Here is a 23,955-nt window from a genome sequence, read left to right as displayed (position 1 = left end):
CTTGTCCAATCAAATTGCTCGGCCGGAACTACCTGTTGTATAAATATATATATATATATACATACAATTTACCATTTTGCTAAATGTCAAGGTATGAAGGGCATTTTCCATTTGATAATTACATTTTATTTTTATTTTGCTTTGTGTAAAAATGTCAATGCAATTTTTGATCTATTTAGATCAGTTTAATGAATTTTAGTGGCATGTGTTTCCATTTGCTGTATTTATGTGTTCAAGCAATTCCTTTTGTGTGACGAAGTATTTTTACTTTTATTATTATGTGCAAATGTCTGAGAGCTGGGTGTCTTCCTCAGATGCCAACATTCTGGTTTTACAAATACATAGCTGGGTTGAAGCCAATGGCAGTAGATACAAGTTGAGAAATGAGAATATATCCAAATTCATCAAAACATAAATCCATATTTCACAGGCCAAGAGCTCCAAGTTGTGAGTGCTTTGTAATTGCTTGTAATTCCTCCAAAAGATGCAATAAACAAAGTATGAGTTATAACTGTTGCTGTGTTATTTTTTCCTCACCCCCCCCCCCCCATTTTTCTCCCCAATTGTATTTCTAATTCTAATTGTACTTGGCCAATTTCCCCCTGCTGCCCTGGTCGCTGCTCCACCCTCTGCCGATCTGGGGAGAGCCGTAGACTAGCACCATGCTTCCTCCGACACATGCGCAGCGTCTTTTCACCGGACAACGGGGAGCTTCACCGGCAAGACGTAGCACGTGGGAGGCTATTCCCACCAGTTTCCTTCCCCCCCAAACAGCTGCCCCGACCAACCAGAACCATTGCTATATTCTTAATGAACTTCACTGCAATCCTTCCAGCCTTTGTTTCAATATTTGCATGAAATGAACAGTTTTAAATTAATATTTATAAATTAATTGTACCATTTAAAATGAACTCAGACTATCAAAATAATCAAATTCTACTGTAACCTCAGAACCATATTAGATTTATTTGACAGAATTCCAAACTTTCAGGTCGTTATTTATTCAAAGAAAATACAATGACATTTTAATTCATCAACACTTGGAAATATAAACACACTTTTATTGTTTTACATTTAGTTATTAGTTGACAATTTCAGGTCAGCAGGAATGTAATTTTATACAAATGTCAGTTTCATAAGTGATACAAAGTTTTAAGAGGAAATGCTGCCAACTCAAAAGCCACGCATAAACATATTTCTCTCACCCATGCCACACTTCATTGACACTAATCTCACCAAGTCATACACACAGGAAATCAAAATGAGTAAAGTACATCTGACTGATTTCTTACTCTACAGTATACTGTATATTTAAGGCTCTGTTGATAATATACTAATGATTCTGTGTGTGTATACATATATATACACACACACATATATATATATATGCAATTAAAAAATATTTGGTAGTTATTACATTTTAGAAAACAGCTATGTGCCATGCTAGCCAAGCAGTCAAACATTCTCATGCTTTTGTTTCAAAATGTGGAACAGTAGAAATTCCTATAGATACAAAATGAACACAGTTCTGCCAGTCTTTCATTAAAACATGTACAAAATAATCTAATACCATATTGCTTATTGCTGTAGCTTAGGTCTGCCTATTGGTGAACCATTAAGAAAGCCTCACCTAGATCCTTGGAATAAAATGCATTTGATTTGATTGAAAAGATTAAACCAATATTACTGAATGACAACAGTCTATAGAGATGATTACAAGTGCTGTGAAATATCTACAGGATACTAGTAGTCTACGTTTTGTCAGTAGAGAAATGTCAAATAAACAGCAATTAACATGACATCTTCAATGATGTGCTGTGTCATATTTTATGTTAATGTTAATATAAATTACAGTTATGATTTGAGAACACTTACACAATGTATCTGAAAAAATGTTTTTCCATAAAACGTCCAGAGTGGATAACAAATAATTGTCTACACACAAATAATACCTGTACATACATTAACTTAAAGGAGAATGAGACAGATAATTTCAAGGAAACATTAATTATGATTGAGAGATGTAGGAAGCTGATATGATAATAAAAAATAAAAAAAACGCAACATAGCACACAACAGTGGGTAAATGTATTGATGGTGAATGGTGTAGTTCAGTGTAACACCTCTGACATCACATAGTTATGCCCCCCTGAGAAGATGAGCACTTTTCTGATTGGTGCTTCTCCTGCTATACGTCCCACTCCTGAATCTCATGTTTTGAAATCATATGCATAGAGAGAATCTTACAAATAATAAAAAATCCTTGTGTTGATTTTAATACTTTTGGTTGAACATAATGGCAAATAACAGCAGAAAAATGCTGCTTCCTCTATTTGCCCTCTAGTGGCGCTTATCCTTCTCTATGATGGCCTTTTCAACTCTTCCAGAAGCTTGAATGTCCCTCTCTTTCATTGTCCAACCTAGAAAGAAAAAAGTAATAACAATACATTCAATTCCCTTGGAAATTGAGCCAATCTCCCAGAAATTTTGTTTTTCTTTGACACTAACAAGATCGGGCGGAGAGGCTTACCAGTTGCTGACATCGAAGTTGACCAAAGTTAATCCGTTTGTGTCGTAGCAACATTTGCACTTGCAGCTTCGGGATGCTCAAGTGCAGTATCCAAATCTTCACCTTCACTCTCGAGTACATGTGTGCTTCCTGTTTGGGGCATTTTGCTTCCTGTTTGGGGCATTTCCTGTTGACTCTCTCCTGCCCCGATGTGGGAATGTTGGCCCATCTCCCACTCGCGGTCAAGTGTTTCTTCTTCTGCTGGATAATTATCTGTCTGACTTTCTAGAGATTCCACAGCTTCAAGAGGAAACTTCCCTGTCCCTTCTTGAGTGTTGATATGTTCCTCAGCATCCAGCCACACTTCCTGGTCATGTCCAACATCCTGGTCATGTCCCTCCTCTCTTTGTTCAACTGGTTCTGCTGCTTTTGTTTCTTGGACACACATTGCAGAGAGTACTGGCTGATTGGCTGACACAGCTGTTTTTGTTGTCTCTATTTGGCTTAGCGATTGTATTGTTTCTGTTGCCTGGACACTGGCTTCGGACAAATTTGCCTGACTGGGGATCTCCGTCACTGTTGATGTGATTTGCTCCGCTGGTTCTGCCGTTTGCACTGCTTGGATGGCCTCTTCAAACAGCACTGATGGTTTACTCAGGATCACAGGGCTTTTTGCTGAATCTGACTGTATTGCTGGTTCTGTGATTTCTGCCTGGACAGCTCCTTCAGATAGTTCTTTATGTTTCTGGCAGTCAGCTCTTTCTGTTGCTTCCATTTGTCTTGCAGGGTCTACTGCTTCTGTTGCCTGGACCCCGACCTCAGACACATCTATCTGTTTCAGGGATTCGCTTGTCTCTATTATAGGTGGTGGGGGAGCTGGAGGCTTTACTGTGATCAATCCAGTGTTTTGAGGTACTACTGGTCCAGTGTTACTGGGTGTAACCATCAGCGAAGACACAGTTTGTGGTCTTTGTGCGTCCATTATGTCTTCTGTCAGTGTCTTCACAACCAATTCTTCAGATGAACATGTTGCATCTTCTGATATGATACCTACATCATTTTTTTCCAGTTCAACTTTAGTTTCCTCTAAATATTCTTTGAGGCCATGGGTAGAGACGTGTAAAGTCGATTCAGGTAAGGCTTCTGGTAAATTCTCCATTACATGTTGAGTAATGCCCTGGGTAATAACCGTATTTGCTTCATTGATTGTTTCCTTCTCAATCTCCAGAGCGGCGGAGAGATTCTCTACCTTATTATCAATTTCATGACGAACATCTATGACGTCTTTGGCTGCTGATACTCCCACTTCAAGCATTGTCTCAACAGTTGTCTCAGCTGACTGCAAGTCAACGTCGACCGCTTGCACTTGGATTCTATGATCATCTTCAATCTGTATTGAGGGCACATGCATCATCACAACAGCATTGCTTTCTTCTGCAGTCTCAATGATATCATCATTAATAATCGGTGTTAGAGGCATCACAGACTCAACTGCCTCCTTGGACTGCACTTCATTTACTCGCATCACCGGGGCATGCTCGACGACAACAGCCTCCATCTTAACACCTGGAAGTTCACCTTCCTTTTCCCCCTCAACGTTGATGTCAGTGAGATGCACTTCCTGTATGGGCTCATCTGTAACTGAGGCAGAGTCATCTGCACAAGGTGCTGGGATGTCCTCAGATAGAACTTGCTTTCCGAGGACCTGAACACTACTTTCCTCAGGATTAACAGAGGCTATGTGAACAGCTGTTAATGTTTGCAACACATCGACCACTTCAAGGATGTGGTCTTCATCCTCAACTTGAACATATTGTGGGACATCATCAGTGGTGTTGTCTATGATCTGATCCTCTTTTACCTCTATAGATTTAACAAGTTGTACCACAGCTTCACACCCAATTTCATCTGTAACTGAGGTAATAGCGTTGCCAGTTTCTGGATTGGGAATGTCTTCTAATAACATTTGCCTTTCAAGTTCATGAGCACTACCCTCCTCTACATTTGCTGTTGCTACATGCACAGATGTACATGTCTGTAGCTCAATTTCTGTTTCATCTATGACATGTTTTATAACTAATTCTTCTAGTTCAGGAACATGCTCTACTTTAGCAGCATCCATTGTGATATTTGGGAGTTCATCTTCTTTTTCTAGCTCAACGTTTTCTTCAATGAGATGCACCAGCTGATTGGGTTCATCTGTAATGGTTCCTGCTACTGGGAAGTCCTCTGTTATTACTTGCATTTCAAGTACTTGATCGCTATCCTCATCTGAATTTAAAGTTGCTGTTGTTAATGCTTGTATTTCCTCCAGCACTACAGGTATTTTGGCTTGATCCTCAACTTGAACTTGATCAACAGCTGTTACTGTTTGTACTTCCTCCACCATTTCAGGTATTTTGCCTTGATCCTCAACTTGAACTTGATCAACAGCTGTTACTGCTTGTAATTCCTCCACCATTTCAGGTATTTTGTCTTGATCCTCAACTTGAACTTGATCAACAGCTGTTACTGCTTGTAATTCCTCCACTATTTCAGGTATTTTGTCTTGATCCTCAACTTGAACTTGATCAACAGCTGTTACTGCTTGTACTTCCTCCACCATTTCAGGTATTTTGGCTTGATCCTCAACTTGAACTTGATCAACAGCTGTTACTGTTTGTACTTCCTCCACCATTTCAGGTATTTTGTCTTGATCCTCAACTTGAACTTGATCAACAGCTGTTACTGCTTGTAATTCCTCCACTATTTCAGGTATTTTGTCTTGATCCTCAACTTGAACTTGATCAACAGCTGTTACTGTTTGTACTTCCTCCACCATTTCAGGTATTTTGTCTTGATCCTCAACTTGAACTTGATCAACAGCTGTTACTGCTTGTACTTCCTCCACCATTTCAGGTATTTTGTCTTGATCCTCAACTTGAACTTGATCAACAGCTGTTACTGCTTGTACTTCCTCCACCATTTCAGGTATTTTGTCTTGATCCTCAACTTGAACTTGATCAACAGCTGTTACTGCTTGTACTTCCTCCACTATTTCAGGTATTTTGTCTTGATCCTCAACTTGAACTTGATCAACAGCTGTTACTGTTTGTACTTCCTCCACCATTTCAGGTATTTTGCCTTGATCCTCAACTTGAACTTGATCAACAGCTGTTACTGCTTGTAATTCCTCCACCATTTCAGGTATTTTGTCTTGATCCTCAACTTGAACTTGATCAACAGCTGTTACTGCTTGTAATTCCTCCACTATTTCAGGTATTTTGTCTTGATCCTCAACTTGAACTTGATCAACAGCTGTTACTGCTTGTACTTCCTCCACCATTTCAGGTATTTTGGCTTGATCCTCAACTTGAACTTGATCAACAGCTGTTACTGTTTGTACTTCCTCCACCATTTCAGGTATTTTGTCTTGATCCTCAACTTGAACTTGATCAACAGCTGTTACTGCTTGTAATTCCTCCACTATTTCAGGTATTTTGTCTTGATCCTCAACTTGAACTTGATCAACAGCTGTTACTGTTTGTACTTCCTCCACCATTTCAGGTATTTTGTCTTGATCCTCAACTTGAACTTGATCAACAGCTGTTACTGCTTGTACTTCCTCCACCATTTCAGGTATTTTGTCTTGATCCTCAACTTGAACTTGATCAACAGCTGTTACTGCTTGTACTTCCTCCACCATTTCAGGTATTTTGTCTTGATCCTCAACTTGAACTTGATCAACAGCTGTTACTGCTTGTACTTCCTCCACTATTTCAGGTATTTTGTCTTGATCCTCAACTTGAACTTGATCAACAGCTGTTACTGTTTGTACTTCCTCCACTATTTCAGGTATTTTGTCTTGATCCTCAACTTGAACTTGATCAACAGCTGTTACTGCTTGTAATTCCTCCACTATTTCAGGTATTTTGTCTTCATCCTCAACTTGAACTTGATCAACAGCTGTTACTGTTTGTACTTCCTCCACCATTTCATGTATTTTGTCTTGATCCTCAACTTGAACTTGATCAACAGCTGTTACTGCTTGTAATTCCTCCACCATTTCAGGTATTTTGTCTTCATCCTCAACTTGAACTTGATCAACAGCTGTTACTGCTTGTAATTCCTCCACCATTTCAGGTATTTTGTCTTGATCCTCAACTTGAACTTGATCAACAGCTGTTACTGCTTGTAATTCCTCCACTATTTCAGGTATTTTGTCTTGATCCTCAACTTGAACTTGATCAACAGCTGTTACTGTTTGTAATTCATCCACTATTTCAGGTATTTTGTCTTGATCCTCAACTTGAACTTGATCAACAGCTGTTACTGCTTGTAATTCCTCCACTATTTCAGGTATTTTGTCTTGATCCTCAACTTGAACTTGATCAACAGCTGTTACTGTTTGTACTTCCTCCACCATTTCAGGTATTTTGTCTTGATCCTCAACTTGAACTTGATCAACAGCTGTTACTGCTTGTAATTCCTCCACTATTTCAGGTATTTTGTCTTGATCCTCAACTTGAACTTGATCAACAGCTGTTACTGTTTGTACTTCCTCCACCATTTCAGGTATTTTGTCTTGATCCTCAACTTGAACTTGATCAACAGCTGTTACTGCTTGTAATTCCTCCACTATTTCAGGTATTTTGTCTTGATCCTCAACTTGAACTTGATCAACAGCTGTTACTGCTTGTAATTCCTCCACTATTTCAGGTATTTTGTCTTGATCCTCAACTTGAACTTGATCAACAGCTGTTACTGTTTGTACTTCCTCCACTATTTCAGGTATTTTGTCTTGATCCTCAACTTGAACTTGATCAACAGCTGTTACTGCTTGTAATTCCTCCACTATTTCAGGTATTTTGTCTTGATCCTCAACTTGAACTTGATCAACAGCTGTTACTGTTTGTAATTCATCCACTATTTCAGGTATTTTGTCTTGATCCTCAACTTGAACTTGATCAACAGCTGTTACTGCTTGTAATTCCTCCACTATTTCAGGTATTTTGTCTTGATCCTCAACTTGAACTTGATCAACAGCTGTTACTGTTTGTACTTCCTCCACCATTTCAGGTATTTTGTCTTGATCCTCAACTTGAACTTGATCAACAGCTGTTACTGCTTGTAATTCCTCCACTATTTCAGGTATTTTGTCTTGATCCTCAACTTGAACTTGATCAACAGCTGTTACTGTTTGTACTTCCTCCACCATTTCAGGTATTTTGTCTTGATCCTCAACTTGAACTTGATCAACAGCTGTTACTGCTTGTAATTCCTCCACCATTTCAGGTATTTTGTCTTGATCCTCAACTTGAACTTGATCAACAGCTGTTACTGCTTGTAATTCCTCCACTATTTCAGGTATTTTGTCTTGATCCTCAACTTGAACTTGATCAACAGCTGTTACTGTTTGTACTTCCTCCACCATTTCAGGTATTTTGTCTTGATCCTCAACTTGAACTTGATCAACAGCTGTTACTGCTTGTAATTCCTCCACTATTTCAGGTATTTTGTCTTGATCCTCAACTTGAACTTGATCAACAGCTGTTACTGTTTGTACTTCCTCCACCATTTGAGGTATTTTGTCTTGATCCTCAACTTGAACTTGATCAACAGCTGTTACTGCTTGTACTTCCTCCACCCTTTCAGGTATTTTGTCTTCATCCTCAACTTCAACTTGATCTGTGGCTGTTACTGCTTGTAATTCCTCCACCATTTGAGGTATTTTGTCTTGATCCTCAACTTGAACTTGATCAACAGCTGTTACTGCTTGTACTTCCTCCACCCTTTCGGGTATTTTGTCTTCATCCTCAACTTCAACTTGATCTGTGGCTGTTACTGCTTGTAATTCCTCCACCATTTGAGGTATTTTGTCTTGATCCTCAACTTGAACTTGATCAACAGCTGTTACTGCTTGTACTTCCTCCACCCTTTCAGGTATTTTGTCTTCATCCTCAACTTCAACTTGATCTGTGGCTGTTACTGCTTGTAATTCCTCCACCATTTGAGGTATTTTGTCTTGATCCTCAACTTGAACTTGATCAACAGCTGTTACTGCTTGTACTTCCTCCACCCTTTCAGGTATTTTGTCTTCATCCTCAACTTCAACTTGATCTGTGGCTGTTACTGCTTGTAATTCCTCCACCATTTCTGGTATTTGGTTTTGATTTTCAACTTGAACTTGATCAATGACATACTCTATGACCTGATAGTCTTTTCCCAATGTAGCTTGATCTGTCTGTACCACATCTTCATTCTCAATTTCATCTATTACAGCAGCAGTTGAATCTGCTTCACAGGATTCCATTTCAGTGGGTTGTATTTCAGCTTCATATGTGGAAACTTCAGATGTGTTGATCTCTTCATCCTCAGGCAATAGCGCTGTGGATACAGCTTCGTTCATTTCAGACATGCACTCCACCAGAGGTTGTCTCTCATCAGTATTTTTTTCAAATCCATTTAGGCTTCCTTGTACCTGTGAAACATGTGCCTGGTATACTTCATCTACTGCAATTTCAGCAGTGTCAAACTCCTCACTAGTAACCTCAGATACACCCTCTGTGGAAAGAGCAGAGGCTTCAGATACACACTCTGTCTGAGCTGATGCAGCAAGTTCATTAATTGCATCAAACGCTTCAGCAGTGAGACCTATGCATACACTGGTTACATCTGATGTTTGGTGAGCCTGTGAAACATATGCCTGATGTACTTCATCTATTTCAGTATCCATTTCAGCAGTGACAAACTCCTCAGAAGCAAGCTCAGATACACCCTCTGTGGAAATAGCCTCAGTGACTTCAGATACACACTCTGTCTGAGCTGATGCGGCAAGTTCATTAATTGCATCAAACTCCTCAGTATTGAGACCTATGCATACACTGGTTACATCTGATGTTTGGTGAGCCTGTGAAACATGTGCCTGATGTACTTCATCTATTTCAGTATCCATTTCAGCAGTGACAAACTCCTCAGTAGCAACCTCAGATACAACCTCTGTGGAAATAGCCTCGGCGACTTCAGATACACACTCTGTCTGAGCTGATGCAGCAAGTTCATTAATTGCATCAAACTCTTCAACATTGAGACCTATGCATACACTGGTTACATCTGATGTTTGGTGTACTTCCAGAATTGTTGATTCTTGTTGTACAGATGTGGCGAGTATTTGATGAGAGACCGAGCCAACTATTCTTTCTGAGTTGAACTCGTTTAAACATACTGGGACTGCATTTGGGGCTATGGAGATGGTTTCAGCAACTTGATGCAGGAGGGCCCCTGTTTCCGTGACATCGTAGTCTGCTGGGACTGGTGTTGCGTTGCCAGATGTTTTCGAAGACTCTGTCAACTGGGAAACTGCAGAGACCATTTCAGCTTCATCTGTAAGTGTGATATCTATAGGCTCTGGCGCAGTAATAGCCTCAGATGTCAACTCGATCAGATCTTCTGCTATAGTGTCATCTCTAGCTACCTCCTCGGTGACTGAAGCTGGAGTAGCCATGCTCTCCTCAATTATACCCTCCTCTGGGATGTCACTGAGTTGTTGATGTTTACTGGTGCATTCTGTTAGGTCATCAAGTTCTTCACTTGGAGCAGGAGTTGTAGATGCTTGATTTTCTAAAGCATTCTCATTGTCTTGGACTCTCTTGGGTTCAGTATGCAGACTATCACTAGGCAGGACTGGTTCAGTAATCTGACCAGAGAGGTCTTGTTGCGGTTCAAGGTCTACTGCTTTGGGCATATGGCTTTCTATGACTGCCTGTGTTTCTACTTGATCCTCTTCCTCAAGTGAATCAAACTCAGACAAGGGAACTACAGCTGGTGTCTCAGAGTCTTCATCGTCTGATCCTACTTCCCTCTCAGCCTCGTCTGAAGATATCTGCTCTTGCTTTTCAGCAGACCTTCTCTTTTTTCGTCCTGGGAGGAGTTTCTTTATTGAAAAGGAGGACTCATCTTTATTCATTTCACCATCAGATGGTATATTGTCTTTGCTTTCCTCCTCATCTTTGGCTTTCCTTTTTGGGGTGACAAGTCTTTTAAGTGATTTCCATGTCGACCCTCCATCACCCTCTGATGGACTTCCTGCTTGCTCATCTCCCTCATTAGAGACTTCTAGCGGCGACTCTGCACCATGTCTACATTCACCATCTGTTGTCCTCTTCTCTCCCTCAATTCGGGGTGTTTCGTCTTCAGAGTCAGAGGTTTTTCGGCTCCTTCTCTTTCCTGATCCACACAAAAAGGCATCCCATGAAACGGTTGAATCCTTTCTTTTCCTGGTCTCTTCTGTGCTGAGATCTGATAATTGTTCGCCGTCACTTGGCTTTGGCTCTTCTAATGAGCCTATGATTCCTGCCTCTTCACTGCTCAGGGAGGACCTCTTTGCGCGCTTTTTCGGAGTCAGAAGTTTTTTGAAGGATGCCCAGGTACCATCCTCCTCTCCTGCTACTTCTCCAGGGGCTCGTGCAGGACTCTCTTCTCTCCGACACTCCGCTGACTCGGTAGATGACAGGAGGTGATCGGAAACGTGCTCACCAGAGTCAGTCAGCTTTGAGTCACTTGATTTCCTGCCTCTCTGCTTTATGGCGAGTTTCTTTAAACTGGACCCAGACAGCAGCCTTTTTAGAGGACTACCTTGAACTTTGACCTTCTCTTGAGAACTCAGAATTTCAGGCTCACTGACAATAAACATTGATGGTTCTCTGGGAGGTGATCTTCTAACAAGGGCAATTTCAGGAGTATGAGTTGTTGAATATCTGTCTGATGTTGCAGGCAGGATCTCCCCGTTAAGTTTGTTTTCTTTATGGTCCAGCATGACCTCAGCTGCCTCAACACCTAGACTAATCTCTTCTACCTGCTGTTGGTCTTGCCCACTTTCTTCCTGTTTCCTCATGTCTACCAGTTCCTTTTCCTCTTCTGCAGGCTTCTTCTTCTTCCGTAAACTAGAAAAGATTCCTGTTGTAAAAAACCTTTTAATGGGAGATATGACCTCTTCTGGATTAGGACTGGGTGATGTGCCGCCTGATTCTTCTTGAGGTGTGGTCTTTTCCTCTTCACCTAAAGATATGGAGGTTGTTAGTGCCTCTACAACTTGATCGGATGTAGCTTCCTCTTTGGCCTCTGTTGTTTCTGTGTTTATTTCCACTCCATTCTCCCGAATGTCTCCCGATGTCATCTCTGTCAGTGTAGGGCAAGTTGTCGAGTCATCAGGAGTCTCCTGTGCCACGTTCAGATCAGTATTCTGTTCAGCGTTATCACTTGGGGTTTCCATCGCGGTGTCTTTGACATCATCTGGGCTGCTTGGCTCTCCCGTATTGGTCTCAATGGGCACATCCGATGCAATTTCATCTTTTTCACTTGAGCCTTTCTTAACCGTCAATTTCAAACCAATGTTACTGAAAAATCTCTTAAACCCGACATTGATTTCATTCAGCTTTGCCTCTGTTTCGTTCATATCTGGTGGCGCTGCTTCATCCACATCAGGTGATTCCTTCTCATTTATCTCAACATTTTCTAATGCTGTTTCCTCTTCTTTAAGTGGCTCTTCGTCTTCTAGAACATCCTTTGGAGAAACCATGGCTGAACTTGTGTTAAAGACTGAGAAAAGAAAACAAATATTGAATCATTCCATGTTCAATCTGTTACAATGATGAATCAATATTGATCAATGATCAATATTCCATATTGAATAGAGTGCCGCAGGGATAACATATTTTTGTAGGCCAACCCGGAAGTTAACATTGCCCTGGGTTCCCTTGTCTCAACGTCTATAGGTTTTTTGAATGGGGTTTGGTTAGATGGCTGAAATTGGATCTGTAGTTAACAAAGGTTTATGCTACTAAGGGCAAGTGTTCAAGTCGGATCAGTGTGTCAAGACGTCCATGTGGTTTGGGACAAGTGACACAAATCAGACATGGAGCGTCCAGACTCATAAAACCAATCTGGATAGAATCATTAATAGGTCATTAAAGTTCACAAATCAGAGGCCATGTTCAGACTAGGCCAAATCTGATTTGTGAACTTTAGTGACCTATTAATGCTTCTATCCAGATTGGTTTTATGAGTCTGGTTGCTCCAAGTCTGATTTGTCTCACTTGTCCCAAACCACATGGAGGTCTGGACACACAGATCCGACTTGAACACTTGCCCAATTCAGATTTGTGGCAGTGCGGGCACACTCCCAAATCAGATTTGGGAAACCAATCAAGATAATGATTAATGACTTTAGCAGCACATTGGATTTGCCTGTAATGTGAACATGGCCTAAAATAATGGACACAAATGAACACTGCTTTTAGGATTTTTTAAAAGCGTAAATGTGATCGTCAGAAATCGCGAATTTCGTTCTTTTTACGCTTCATTATATTCTTCAGAAATTTCACTAGATAAAGTTAACTGTAAAAAATTCTTAAGTAACTTGAGACTTCCCTGTCTTACTCAAGAGGAAGCTAAAGATCTCAGCAGACCGATCACCCTGACTGAATTACATAAGGCTTTAACTGGAATGAAAAAGGGAAAATCCCCTGGCTGGGACGGGATCCCCCCTGAGTTTTATATTACTTTTTGGAATGAACTTGGGCAACTTTTTTTGGAGATGATTCTTGCTTCTATTGAAAACGGCTCTTTTATCAGGGATGCCAACTCTGCCATAATAGCTGTGTTACCTAAACCTAATAAGGACCCCACATTGTGTAGTAATTATAGACCTCTGTCCATTTTGAATACAGAAATTAAAATATATGCAAGAGTATTAGCCACCCGGGTAGAATCACATATGACAAATCTAGTTCATCATGATCAGACAGGTTTCATAAAAACCAGACTGGCATCAGACAACATGCGTCGTCTGTTGCATGTTATCCATGCTGCCAGAGACATCGACTCACCCTGTGCTGTTTTATCTTTAGATGCCGAGAAAGCATTTGATCGGCTAGAATGGGACTATTTATGGATGGTTCTTGAGAGGTTTGGTTTTGACTCAGATTTTATAAAACTCACTCAGGTACTTTATGGTAACCCCTCTGCTATGATTGTCACAGGCAACAACATTTCCACTCAATTTCCCATCTTACGTTCTTGCCGTCAAGGCTGTCCTTTTTCTCCATTTTTATTCGCTCTTTCGCTAGAACCTCTAGCTCAGACAATTAGGCAACACCCTCTCATCTCACCTATTAAATTTAATGATACTAGTCATCACATTGCTTTGTATGCAGATGATATATTGTTGTTTATAGATAATGCAGCCCATTCTGTCCCACACATTCTAGAGACCTTTAGAAATTTTAGTACTTTATCTGGTTATAAAATCAATTGGTTAAAATCCTCGTTATTACCCTTAAATTCAACATTTGACCCGGCATCACTTCCCTCTCACATCCCTGTAGTGAAGAGCTTTAAATACTTAGGGATTGAAGTCTATCCATCCTTAGCCAACATCACTACCAATAACTTTAATGGCATTTTTAAACGTATAGAGGCGGACCTAGACAGGTGGTCACACCTCCCTCACTCACTGCGGACCCGTGTCTCCATTATTAAGATGGACATCTTGCCTCGGGTGAATTTCTTTTCATCTATGTTACCTTTACCTCCTCCCACTAATTATTGGGACAAAATACACTCACTTGTCTCCAAATTCATATGGGGGGGAGGGCGTCCCCGTCTCAAGATGTCTACCCTGCAACGGCATAGATCTTTAAACACTATTTCTGGTCATTTGTACTTCGTCCCCTCTCAACATGGTTTAATTTGAACTCATCAGCCTCTTGGAGACCTGTGGAGGAGAGGCTTGCCTCCCCCCACAGGCTACAAGATCTGGTTCATGCTGCTATTCCACTTAAATGAGCTAAGTTACATTTAGGGCCTATAATATCTTACCTTCTCACTGTGTGGCGAGCAGCAGAGAAAATATCTAAAACGGCTCAAAAATGGCATTTGAATAGCCCAATCTTTAATAACCACTTATTACTTAATGCACCCTTTTCTTTTTCTGCTTGGAGTGATAGAGGCATGCATGTCTTTAAAGACATTTTTGGTGAAAATGGTCTCCGTGCTTTTGATGACTTACGTAATGCATATAACCTGCCTGGTTTCTCTTTTTTTCTGTATCTTCAGTTAAGGTCTTCTATGAAGGCATATGGTGTTCCTTGGAACACACAACTCACTCCTCACGTTTTACATAAGATATTAGATAATGAAGGTCAAACCAAGAGCTTAGTATCTGCATTGTATTCTTTGTTTTCTTTGTCTTCTTATAAACCTTTGCAAGTTCAACAAGTATGGTCTAGGGACCTGAATCTTCCTATTGATGATGAATCTATTCTATGGAACAAAGTATGGGGGTCAGTGGTGGAATCCTCTAAGAACCCTGATCATCAACAGAGACACCTAAACTTTATTCATAGAACCTATCTCACCCCAAGAAAACGCCACACAATGAAAATTATTTCTTCCCCACTGTGTGACCTCTGTCTCGATGGTCATATAGGAACCTTTCTGCACATGTACTGGGAATGTATGGATGTAGCGTCTTTTTGGAGTCAGGTGGCCTCCACACTATCAGATTTGATGGGAACTGTAATTCCATGCTCACCAAAAGCTATGCTTTTAAATGACTTCCAACTTTCATATTCTGGAAAACGTGTGGTGTTAGCAGGTTTGACAGCAGCCAAAAAGATGCTGGCTCTTCGCTGGCAACCTCCTCACACACTTACACATACACAATGGTTGAACTCATATCTCGATATAATTGTTATTGAGCTATCTGTGGCCAGAATGCATGGTGCAACTGAGAGCACTATCATGCAATGGGCTGATGCATATAATAAGATAAAAGAGATGAGAGGGTGAGGCGTTTGTTTGCTTTTGCTTGTTAATATAATTTTTTAATAACCTATGATATGAAAGTGTGCTACTTCTGTAACAGTCCGTATACATTTGTTGATCTGTGTTTTGTGACAGGCTAACAGATGAATATCTCAGATCGGGGGGTGGGGGGGTCGCCACGGGGAGGATAGGTGGGGAGAGCTAGTTTAAACTTGCATAATGTGCCTGAGTGTCTTCATGCACATATATGTATCTGTATATACTTGTATAATGGATGTCAATATCTTGCTCCCCTGAAAGAAAGAAAAAAATATTTGATCACAAAAAAAAAAGAAATCGCGATTGTCATAAAATGCTCAAAAAATCATAAATATAGTGTTCATTTGTGAAGGTTATCTTATCTTATCTAACCAAAACCCCTATTCAGAAAACCCATTGACTTCGACATGAGGGAACCATGCTGCCGCTTTCCAGGTTTTAGGATTCATTCCTGCAGCACTCTATGGATTGCAAGGGATGAAAATACAAGATGATGATCAAGAAGATGAGAGCATGAAATTACACGTGATAAATAATAAATCACAGCTGTGAGTACCTACCCTCTGCAACAACTTCATCTTCACAGTGACCATTCACCTCTGCTGTAGAGCCATCTGTTTTTCCATTCATCCCAGAGAACTGCCCGTTATTTTGGAGAGGCTGAAATGAAGCACAGAATGTAGAATGTAGAATGTACCTTTGATCTGGTTTGAACATTGCTTGCTTGCTTGCATGTTGTGTGAAAGCCCAAATCATTGGAAATAAGAACATTGACAATCTTTAGATATAGACAAGCTAGAACATTGGTTGGTACACTGGCTTTAAAAAAGGCACTGCAAGAAACAAACACAAAAACAAACACATGTGTCAGGATGTGACCATTCTACTAAAGGGAAGGGCATGGGAATACAGTGACGTCATCAGACAGTTGTGACGGCTAAGTGGGTGGGGCGTGGGCCTAAGTGGGCTCTGTTTGTTTTTGTCCCACATTGGATGATGTCATCAGCGAGTGACATCACTGATGATGTCATAGGCATTGTGACGTCATCAGTGACATCATTATTGTCCTAGACATTGTGACATCATCAGTGAAAAACGTGACCAAAATCGCAGAACCCACTTACTCCCTTTTGGATGACTGATGAACAATTGTGATTGTCATCATGTCTCATCAGTGATGTCACCCGAGCACTCCATGATGTCATCAGTGATGGTAGGTGGGCTCTGTCTGCGATTTTGGTCCGCGATCTCGAGCAATTGTATTGTCACTGGTGATGTCTGGTCACTAGAGCATGGCGAGGCCACACAGCAGCCGAGCTGCGGGCGAGGCCGCGCGGGACCCGAGCTGCAGGGCGGGCGAGTAGCAAGTCCGCGCAGCAGGCGAGCCTAGGAATCGAGCATGCTGCCTAGTTTACCTAAATATAACAGCTTTTTAATCATTTTAATGGTACAGTGACTTCTAATAGGGAGAATGGCGGCTCTGTCATTCCCACACCACCATCCGAAGGTCTGTTCCTGTCCTATGGAGTTTTGGTGACTGCATCCATTAAGGGTGGCTTTTCCCATTCACTTCAATGTAACCTGACTTCTTTTTGGAGTCGGTGGAGTCTCTCCCTATTGCTGGCCATTCGAAAGAATGCAGGTTTAACTTCCTTCCGGGTTGGCCTCGCAGAAAGAAGGCCAGCAAAATCATCCCCCCCCCGGAACCCCCTCAAGGACGGTCGGACCCCACTTTGAGAACCACTGAGTTAGAGAACCCAAAGATAACCGGCTCAAATGGCTGAGTCAGGGTGCTGAGACAGGGAGTTGCTAGTGTGAGAAAGGAAAGGGAAAAATAATCACTCTACCTCAATAAGTACTGTGGAGGTGAAGAATCACTCTACCTCAATAAGTACTGTGGAGGTGAAGAATCACTCTACCTCAATAAGTACTGTGGAGGTGAAGAATCACTCTACCTCAATAAGTACTGTGGAGGTGAAGAATCACTCTACCTCAATAAGTACTGTGGAGGTGAAGCAGTGAATCAGCAGTAGCACAGTAAAGACTGGTTGCTGTTGTATTGAGCAGCTCCTAGCTACAGCTTTGTGTGAGACGTCCCCTCCCCCTACTAAACTACACCAACACAATGATGTCACATGTTGTGTTCTTAACTCCTCCCCCTGCACCTACTAAACTACACCGACACAATGATGTCACATGTTGTGTTCTTAACTCCTCCCCCTGCACCTACTAAACTACACCAACACAATGATGTCACATGTTCTGTTCTTAACTCCTCCCCCTGCACCTACTAAACTACACCAACACAATGATGTCACATGTTGTGCTCTTAACTACTCCCCCTGCACCTACTAAACTACACCGACACAATGATGTCACATAGTCTGGGCACCTTCCACCCCGCTTTTTGTCATGGGGGCGTAAACCCCGGACCCAGAATTAACACCGGATGGCAATGCGCCTAACAACGTCTTTGTTGCCGTTAGCTTGACGCGGTGATGTTACCTAAACTAGAGTCTGATCAAAACAAAGCTAGCGTTACATAAAACAAAACGTTTATGCAATATGGCATCTCCGCCACCACCGCCTGACACACCGGTCAAAACGGTGAAAGAGGATTCTGATACTTGGGTCAAATTGTCAAGTTAACGTGAAAGTTGACGAGCTAGAAACGCTGCCATCCGGTCTAGGGCGGGCTCTAGGCGGGAACCAGTAGGGTGACAAAATCAATTGTGGGCGGGAGCCAGGCTCTTTCTCGCCGAGAAGAGCCTGGTGACGCGAGGTTAGATGTCACATGTTGTGCTCTTAACTACTCCCCCTGCACCTACTAAACTACACCAACACAATGATGTCACATGTTGTGTTATTTTAACTCCTCCCCCTGCACCTACTAAACTACACCAACACAATGATGTCACGTGTTGTGTTCTTAAAGGAACCCTCTGCCCATTTTCAACCAGCTTTGTATCATTAGAACATCAGTAGTATATCAGAAAACTGTAAACTGTTTTGAAGTCTGTCATTTAATTTGACAGTTATTGAGTGTTAAAGTGTGGACCAGTGACATCACTGGTCCACACTAACTCAAATTAATAACTCATTAACTCAAATCAACTCTCAATAACTGTCAAACTAGATGAATGACTCCAACACCAACACAATGATGTCACATGTTGTGTTCTTCACTTTAATGCTTCCATAGGGTTGTAAGATCAATTCCCACATTCAGCCATGGGTTCCACCCATTGGGATTAAAAGAGACTCGCGACACTGATTTGCTCCCAATGTTTTGTTTAATTTTGCATTTTAAAAGACAACGTTTCGAGCCGATGCAGGCTCTTCGTCAGGTCAGGCAGCAATAATCAAGAGAGGTTCAGGTGTTCCTCATGAAGGATCTGGGTCCCACCTGTGGGTGTGGCCATGATCATGTTTGGTGATCAGTGTGCTGGACATCAGGTGTCAAAAGACATGTTTAACCCAGAAAAAAATCCACCCATTGGGCCCAGCCACCCCCTTCCCTCTGATGATGCGGAAGTGAATTGAAAAGCTGTAGGTCCTTGAATGGCCACTAGGCGTCGGGGGCAGTAGGCATTCCCCCCATGTTAAAATGCCCGACTTTGTAATATGATTTATACATCTTTCCAGTGAGGGGCAAAACACGGTTTTGCTAGTTTCACCTTTTCATAACAACTGTTAGGGGCGTCATTTTTTATATAACTCGCCCATTTGGAGTAAAATAGATGATAGAAAAGGGGGTGATTGACAGATCGCGTGTCCAGTGATCGAGCAGCTCGCCGATCACGGACCAATAGCAGGCGGAGCTGCGCCTCGGGGAAACTCCCATCTCACGTGAGGTGCGGAAGGACTCAACCCTTTCCCTCCCACTCTGCTGACGAAAAAATCAAAGATGGTGACGGCCAACGTTTGAACTCCAAACGGGAGACCAAGATCAATGGGATAGCTCTGTCCATATTATTTAGATCAGTGGTTTCACCTCTTCGTCCTGTCATGTTTTGACACATTACAGCATTGATCCCATTTCTCTTCCTTTCAACAATGTGTTAAGTGTTGTGATTATTTTTTTATTTTTTTTGATTAATCAGGAATTGGCCTTACATTTTACACAAGTGGTTCTCAACGTGGGGTCCGGGGACCACCGATGGTCCTTGAGGGGGTTCCAGGAGGTCCCCAACAAATGGATCTCTTCACCATTATTTCAGAAATTAACAATCAGAGATTGATCACTGCTATCTGTCTATGATAGTCATGGAATTCAGACAAAATCATAACAATAACATAACATAACAATAAAAAATATATTCTCCGATTTGGGTCCAAGAGACAAAATCTCACCAAATGGGGGGGGGGGGGGGGGGTCCTAATGTGGAACAAATTAGAGGTCCTCAATGTGAAAAAGGTTGAGAATCACTGCTTTTCCTGTAAGTGCCTCTGAGCAAGGCACTGGCCATCCAACTGGACTTGGTCAGGGCTGGGAGGAGGGGCATCCCTCAGTCCTCACATACTGTAAAGCCAATGGAGAAAATCCAGTTTGGCTCATCTGAGGACGACCTAATCTACCAAATGATTGCATTATCTACTGTATATATCTATCTATATTGAGTATGTGGACTTTGATTGTTTCAAGTTCTGTGTTCGCTATGTCGTTTTACGTGCGATCGGGCTGAAACCTTCAGGGTGTGTAAAGGGCACCCGTGCGGGTGACCTGGCGGATTTTTTAATTAGGCTAATGAGCTAGTGATGTGATTTCATCAGTGATGATGTCATCAGTGATGGTGTCAAAAATTATGTCATAAGGGCGCGCACACACGCGCACACACACACAACGAGGCATTATGACAAGACTGATCAGTAATGTCATAGGGGGGCACACACACACAAGGAGCCATTGTGACATCACTGATGCAATAACATTTCTTGAGTGAGCAACACACACACACACACGTGCACCAATAGGTCAGGCGAGGCCGATCTACGGCCGAGCCTATAGGCATCAAGTGTGCATAGCGCTCGATGATTAATTAGGTTAGCTAATGATGTGATGTCATCAGTGATTATGTCATCAGTGATTGTCAAAAGTGATAAGGGTGCACACACACACACACACACACACACACAAGGAGGCATTGTGACAAGACTGATCAGTTATGTCACACACACACACACAAGGAGGCATTGTGACAAGACTGATCAGTGATGTCATAGGGGGGCACCCACACACACACACACACACTGATGATGTCATCAGTGATATCACAATGGGGCACACACACAAGGAGGCATCACACAGGAGGAGCAACACACACACACCCGAGCGCGCGCCACTAGGACAGGCGATACGCACACTCGATGCCTAGTAGTAGATATATAAAAGATAGAGTAAGATTAACAAAAATATTGATTAAAGAATGTTATTTATCTCGTACAAACTCCCCCCCCCCCCCAGCTGTTGAGGAAGTTGTGTGGGCCTGGCCTACCCAGCTTAAGGCAAGGCTTTGGATGCCCTGTGTGAACGTATTCTAAGAAAAATCGTTGCAACACATTTAGCTGCAAAACCATAAGTTCCTCTGTTTGATACTGTATCACTAAATTCACTATAATTGTTTCAGATAAGCTACATGATGTGAAAGCAATGCAGCCGAAGCATTTTTTTCCAAACACTTTTTTTTTTACTGCAAGGATTGAATTCAAATGTACAAAACCAAAACATTTTGGGGCTTGAAATTGTTTTTCAACCAAGTGTGACACAGCCATCTCTTCTCTTTTAGAAGAAAAGTTGACCTCACACATTATAAAGATATAGATATTATCATTATTATTATTACAAATTATTAGTGACTGATTTTTTATTGCCTTTTTGCTCATTCTTACTTCCAAACTCAAACATTTTGAAACAATCTTGAAACAAGATGTGTGGTGGCCTGCAGAAACCCATCAGATGTCGCTGCTTCACAATGTTGGTAATGAGCCAAAGAAGGTTACAAATGAGTTTTGCAGCTATTTTGACTGATTTGGTTACTTTCATCTCCGTAGTAGGAGGCATCATGGTGAATAATTATTTTCATAAAACAAAAGGGGAAAGTATTTATTTTTGTACGTGTTGTGGAATGTTTAAAGCCACCACGTTTTACTTTTAGACACATTAAAATATATAACCTATATCCTGAAAGCAATCTCACTCATAAAAAAAAGGTTATATGGGGAGAGTTTGTAATTTATGGAAATGTCAAAAAATGAAAATGTCAAATTCTCACCGTGCATGTGAAGGGTTTTTGCAGTCCCCTTGTTTTGGGGACAAGATCAATTATTTAATCCCAGTGGCAAATTAAAAAGTGAATGCATTTTAATTTAAAATCTTAAGACCACATTCAAGACTATTTTAAAAATATTTCTGCAGTGAGCCATAACCCAATAGTCGCACAAGTCAAAGCAATATAATTGAATCATCTCAATATAATAATAATAATAATAATAATTATAGCTCATATGACAGTAATAGCTCTTACTATTCTCAAAGGACAAATTGACTTCCTGCCCATGCAGGGCCGAGTGATGTCGTACACAAAGAATCGATGTCGCCTTGTGCAGAGTGCAGCGAAAAGGATATTCCATCCCTCCCCTGGGAAAAAGAGCCCTACTTAGAATCCCCCAATAATGGAAGGTCACTGTTTTTCTTTTTTCATAATGAAGCAATCCCAAACCAAACCATTCTAACATGCAAGACAGAAACTGGATCTTCAGAGAGAGAGAAAAACAGCTTTGGCACAAATTGGCAGATTCCCCAAAACCCTCAGTCAGCATTTAGCACCTTGTAAGAGTAACACAGGGGGCACACACACATAGGCTATAATCAGTGTTGGGCAAGTTACTTTCAAAATGTAATATACTACATATTACGAGTTACTTTCATTTGAAAGTAATAAGTTACTTTACAATATTACTTTCTGTGTAGAGTAAACTCGTTAGTTATTACACTTTTGCATTACTTTTACCAAAACAACAGCAGCAGCAGAATGACATCGCCGCCCCGGAACCATCCCGAAAAACAATGTAAACTGCATTGAAGTCAGTGTAAACAATCCAAAATTCTAAATGTCATTATTTTCCTTTGTTATTGTCATCTATAGTGGTTATTTGCATAAAAACACACAGTTTGATTAGGAAATGATTGTATCTTTTTGAAATGTGCTTTGATTTAATAAAATGTAACTCAATTTATTTGTAACTTACTTGACAAAGTAACTGGTATAATATTACTGAAATCCTATAAGTAATAAGTTATATTACTGAGTTACTGCTAAAAGTAATATATTACATGTAATATGTTACCCCCAACACTGGCAATAATAGCCTATTTGCAGCGACTTTAGCTTCAACCTCATGTTGGATGGTTTGGTGTTAATGCCTCCATACAGCAGTTAGACAAACTCTTAAGAAGATGCTGAAATGAGAGAGAAAGTAATATGCCTTGCTAATTCACTTTTCTTATTGAGTATAATTTCCTAGCCACTCCTAGAGAATAGGTGAGTATAGACACCAATCCCTTCATCCAAATTGGACAAGTACTTTAGGTTGAATTAATGTATATTTTGGCAAGCATCACCACTGTCCTGATAGACTTCATAAGAACAAAAAAACAACCTCATCACTGTCAGCATATTTACAATCACTCTGCCTGCAGACCTGTTTTGTGTTCTTCTTCTTCGTCTTCTTCTTCTAGGTTTATAATTAGGCTACGTGGGGGGGTCCTCAATGTTAACCTAATTAAGAGCTCGCTTATTGATTAGAGGCTTGACAGTTGGTCTCCATAAACATGCTGGAGTCAGTTATTATGGCAATCTGAATCTTTGCACCAGCCGCTATACCTTGTCTTCGATGTCTTCATTAATCTGCTCAATCTGCACAACATCCACTTGGCTGATGTCGTCCTCGGTCACTGCATCCTCCTCCTTTCCCTCCCGTGGCGCAGATTGTGTCTCTCCCATTCTCGCAACTGCAGCGCCTCTCTCCTCTCTCCTCTCTCCTGTGTCCCGGAAGAATGAGTGAGTCTGTGCTGAAAATATCCCAAAAATGCCTACAAAATACAACGGGGGGGTATAGCTCCAGACAGTGTGACTGAGAGACAGTCCGATCTCAAATGGTGCAGGCTGGACCTGAAAACTCTTTTTTAGCAAACACCTCCTCCTCCTCCTCCTCCTCCTCCTCCTCCTCCTCCTCCCCGGCGCAGCATCTGCCCGGCCGGTCCGGCACGCCTCTCTCACTGCATCAAAAAAACCTGCGGAGGAAACATCACTTCAAGGGGGAATGATGGGGGGGAGGAGGAGGGGGGGGGGGGGGTCGTCGTCACTCGTTGCTGGGAATGCAGATTGTATTCTGGATAGCCTACTAGTTTGCTGGGCAGCCTTATTAAATCACACAGGCTATATAGCAGAGCCCTGGCCTATTTTGCTGATGTGTTGCACATTTTGTAAAAAAAAAAATATATATATTATGTGCTTGTACTTTTTTGAGTACTTTTTCCAAGTCAGTCATTTAACTTTTACTTCACTAAAAATGTTTTAAGTATTGAACATTTTAATTGCATC

General features: G+C 41.3%; 1 protein-coding gene across 1 annotated transcript; it reads right to left on the bottom strand.

Moving 5' to 3' along the window:
* Positions 1–8,998: 8,998 nt before the first annotated feature.
* On the bottom strand, positions 8,999–23,355 carry akap12a (A kinase (PRKA) anchor protein 12a; the record flags this gene model as incomplete). The annotated part of the gene is made up of 4 exons (XM_083634302.1): positions 8,999–9,052; positions 9,645–12,085; positions 15,913–16,012; positions 23,236–23,355. The coding sequence occupies 4 exons, from the start codon at positions 23,353–23,355 to the stop codon at positions 8,999–9,001; spliced, it is 2,715 nt and encodes a 904-aa protein (XP_083490428.1).
* Between the last annotated feature and the right edge of the window lie 600 nt (positions 23,356–23,955).

The sequence above is a fragment of the Poromitra crassiceps genome, assembly GCF_964638095.1.
Source record: "Poromitra crassiceps genome assembly, chromosome: 3".
Classification (NCBI taxonomy): domain Eukaryota; kingdom Metazoa; phylum Chordata; class Actinopteri; order Beryciformes; family Melamphaidae; genus Poromitra; species Poromitra crassiceps.
The sequence above is the reverse complement of the archived record's forward strand: the minus strand, read 5'-3'. Positions and strand labels throughout refer to the sequence as shown.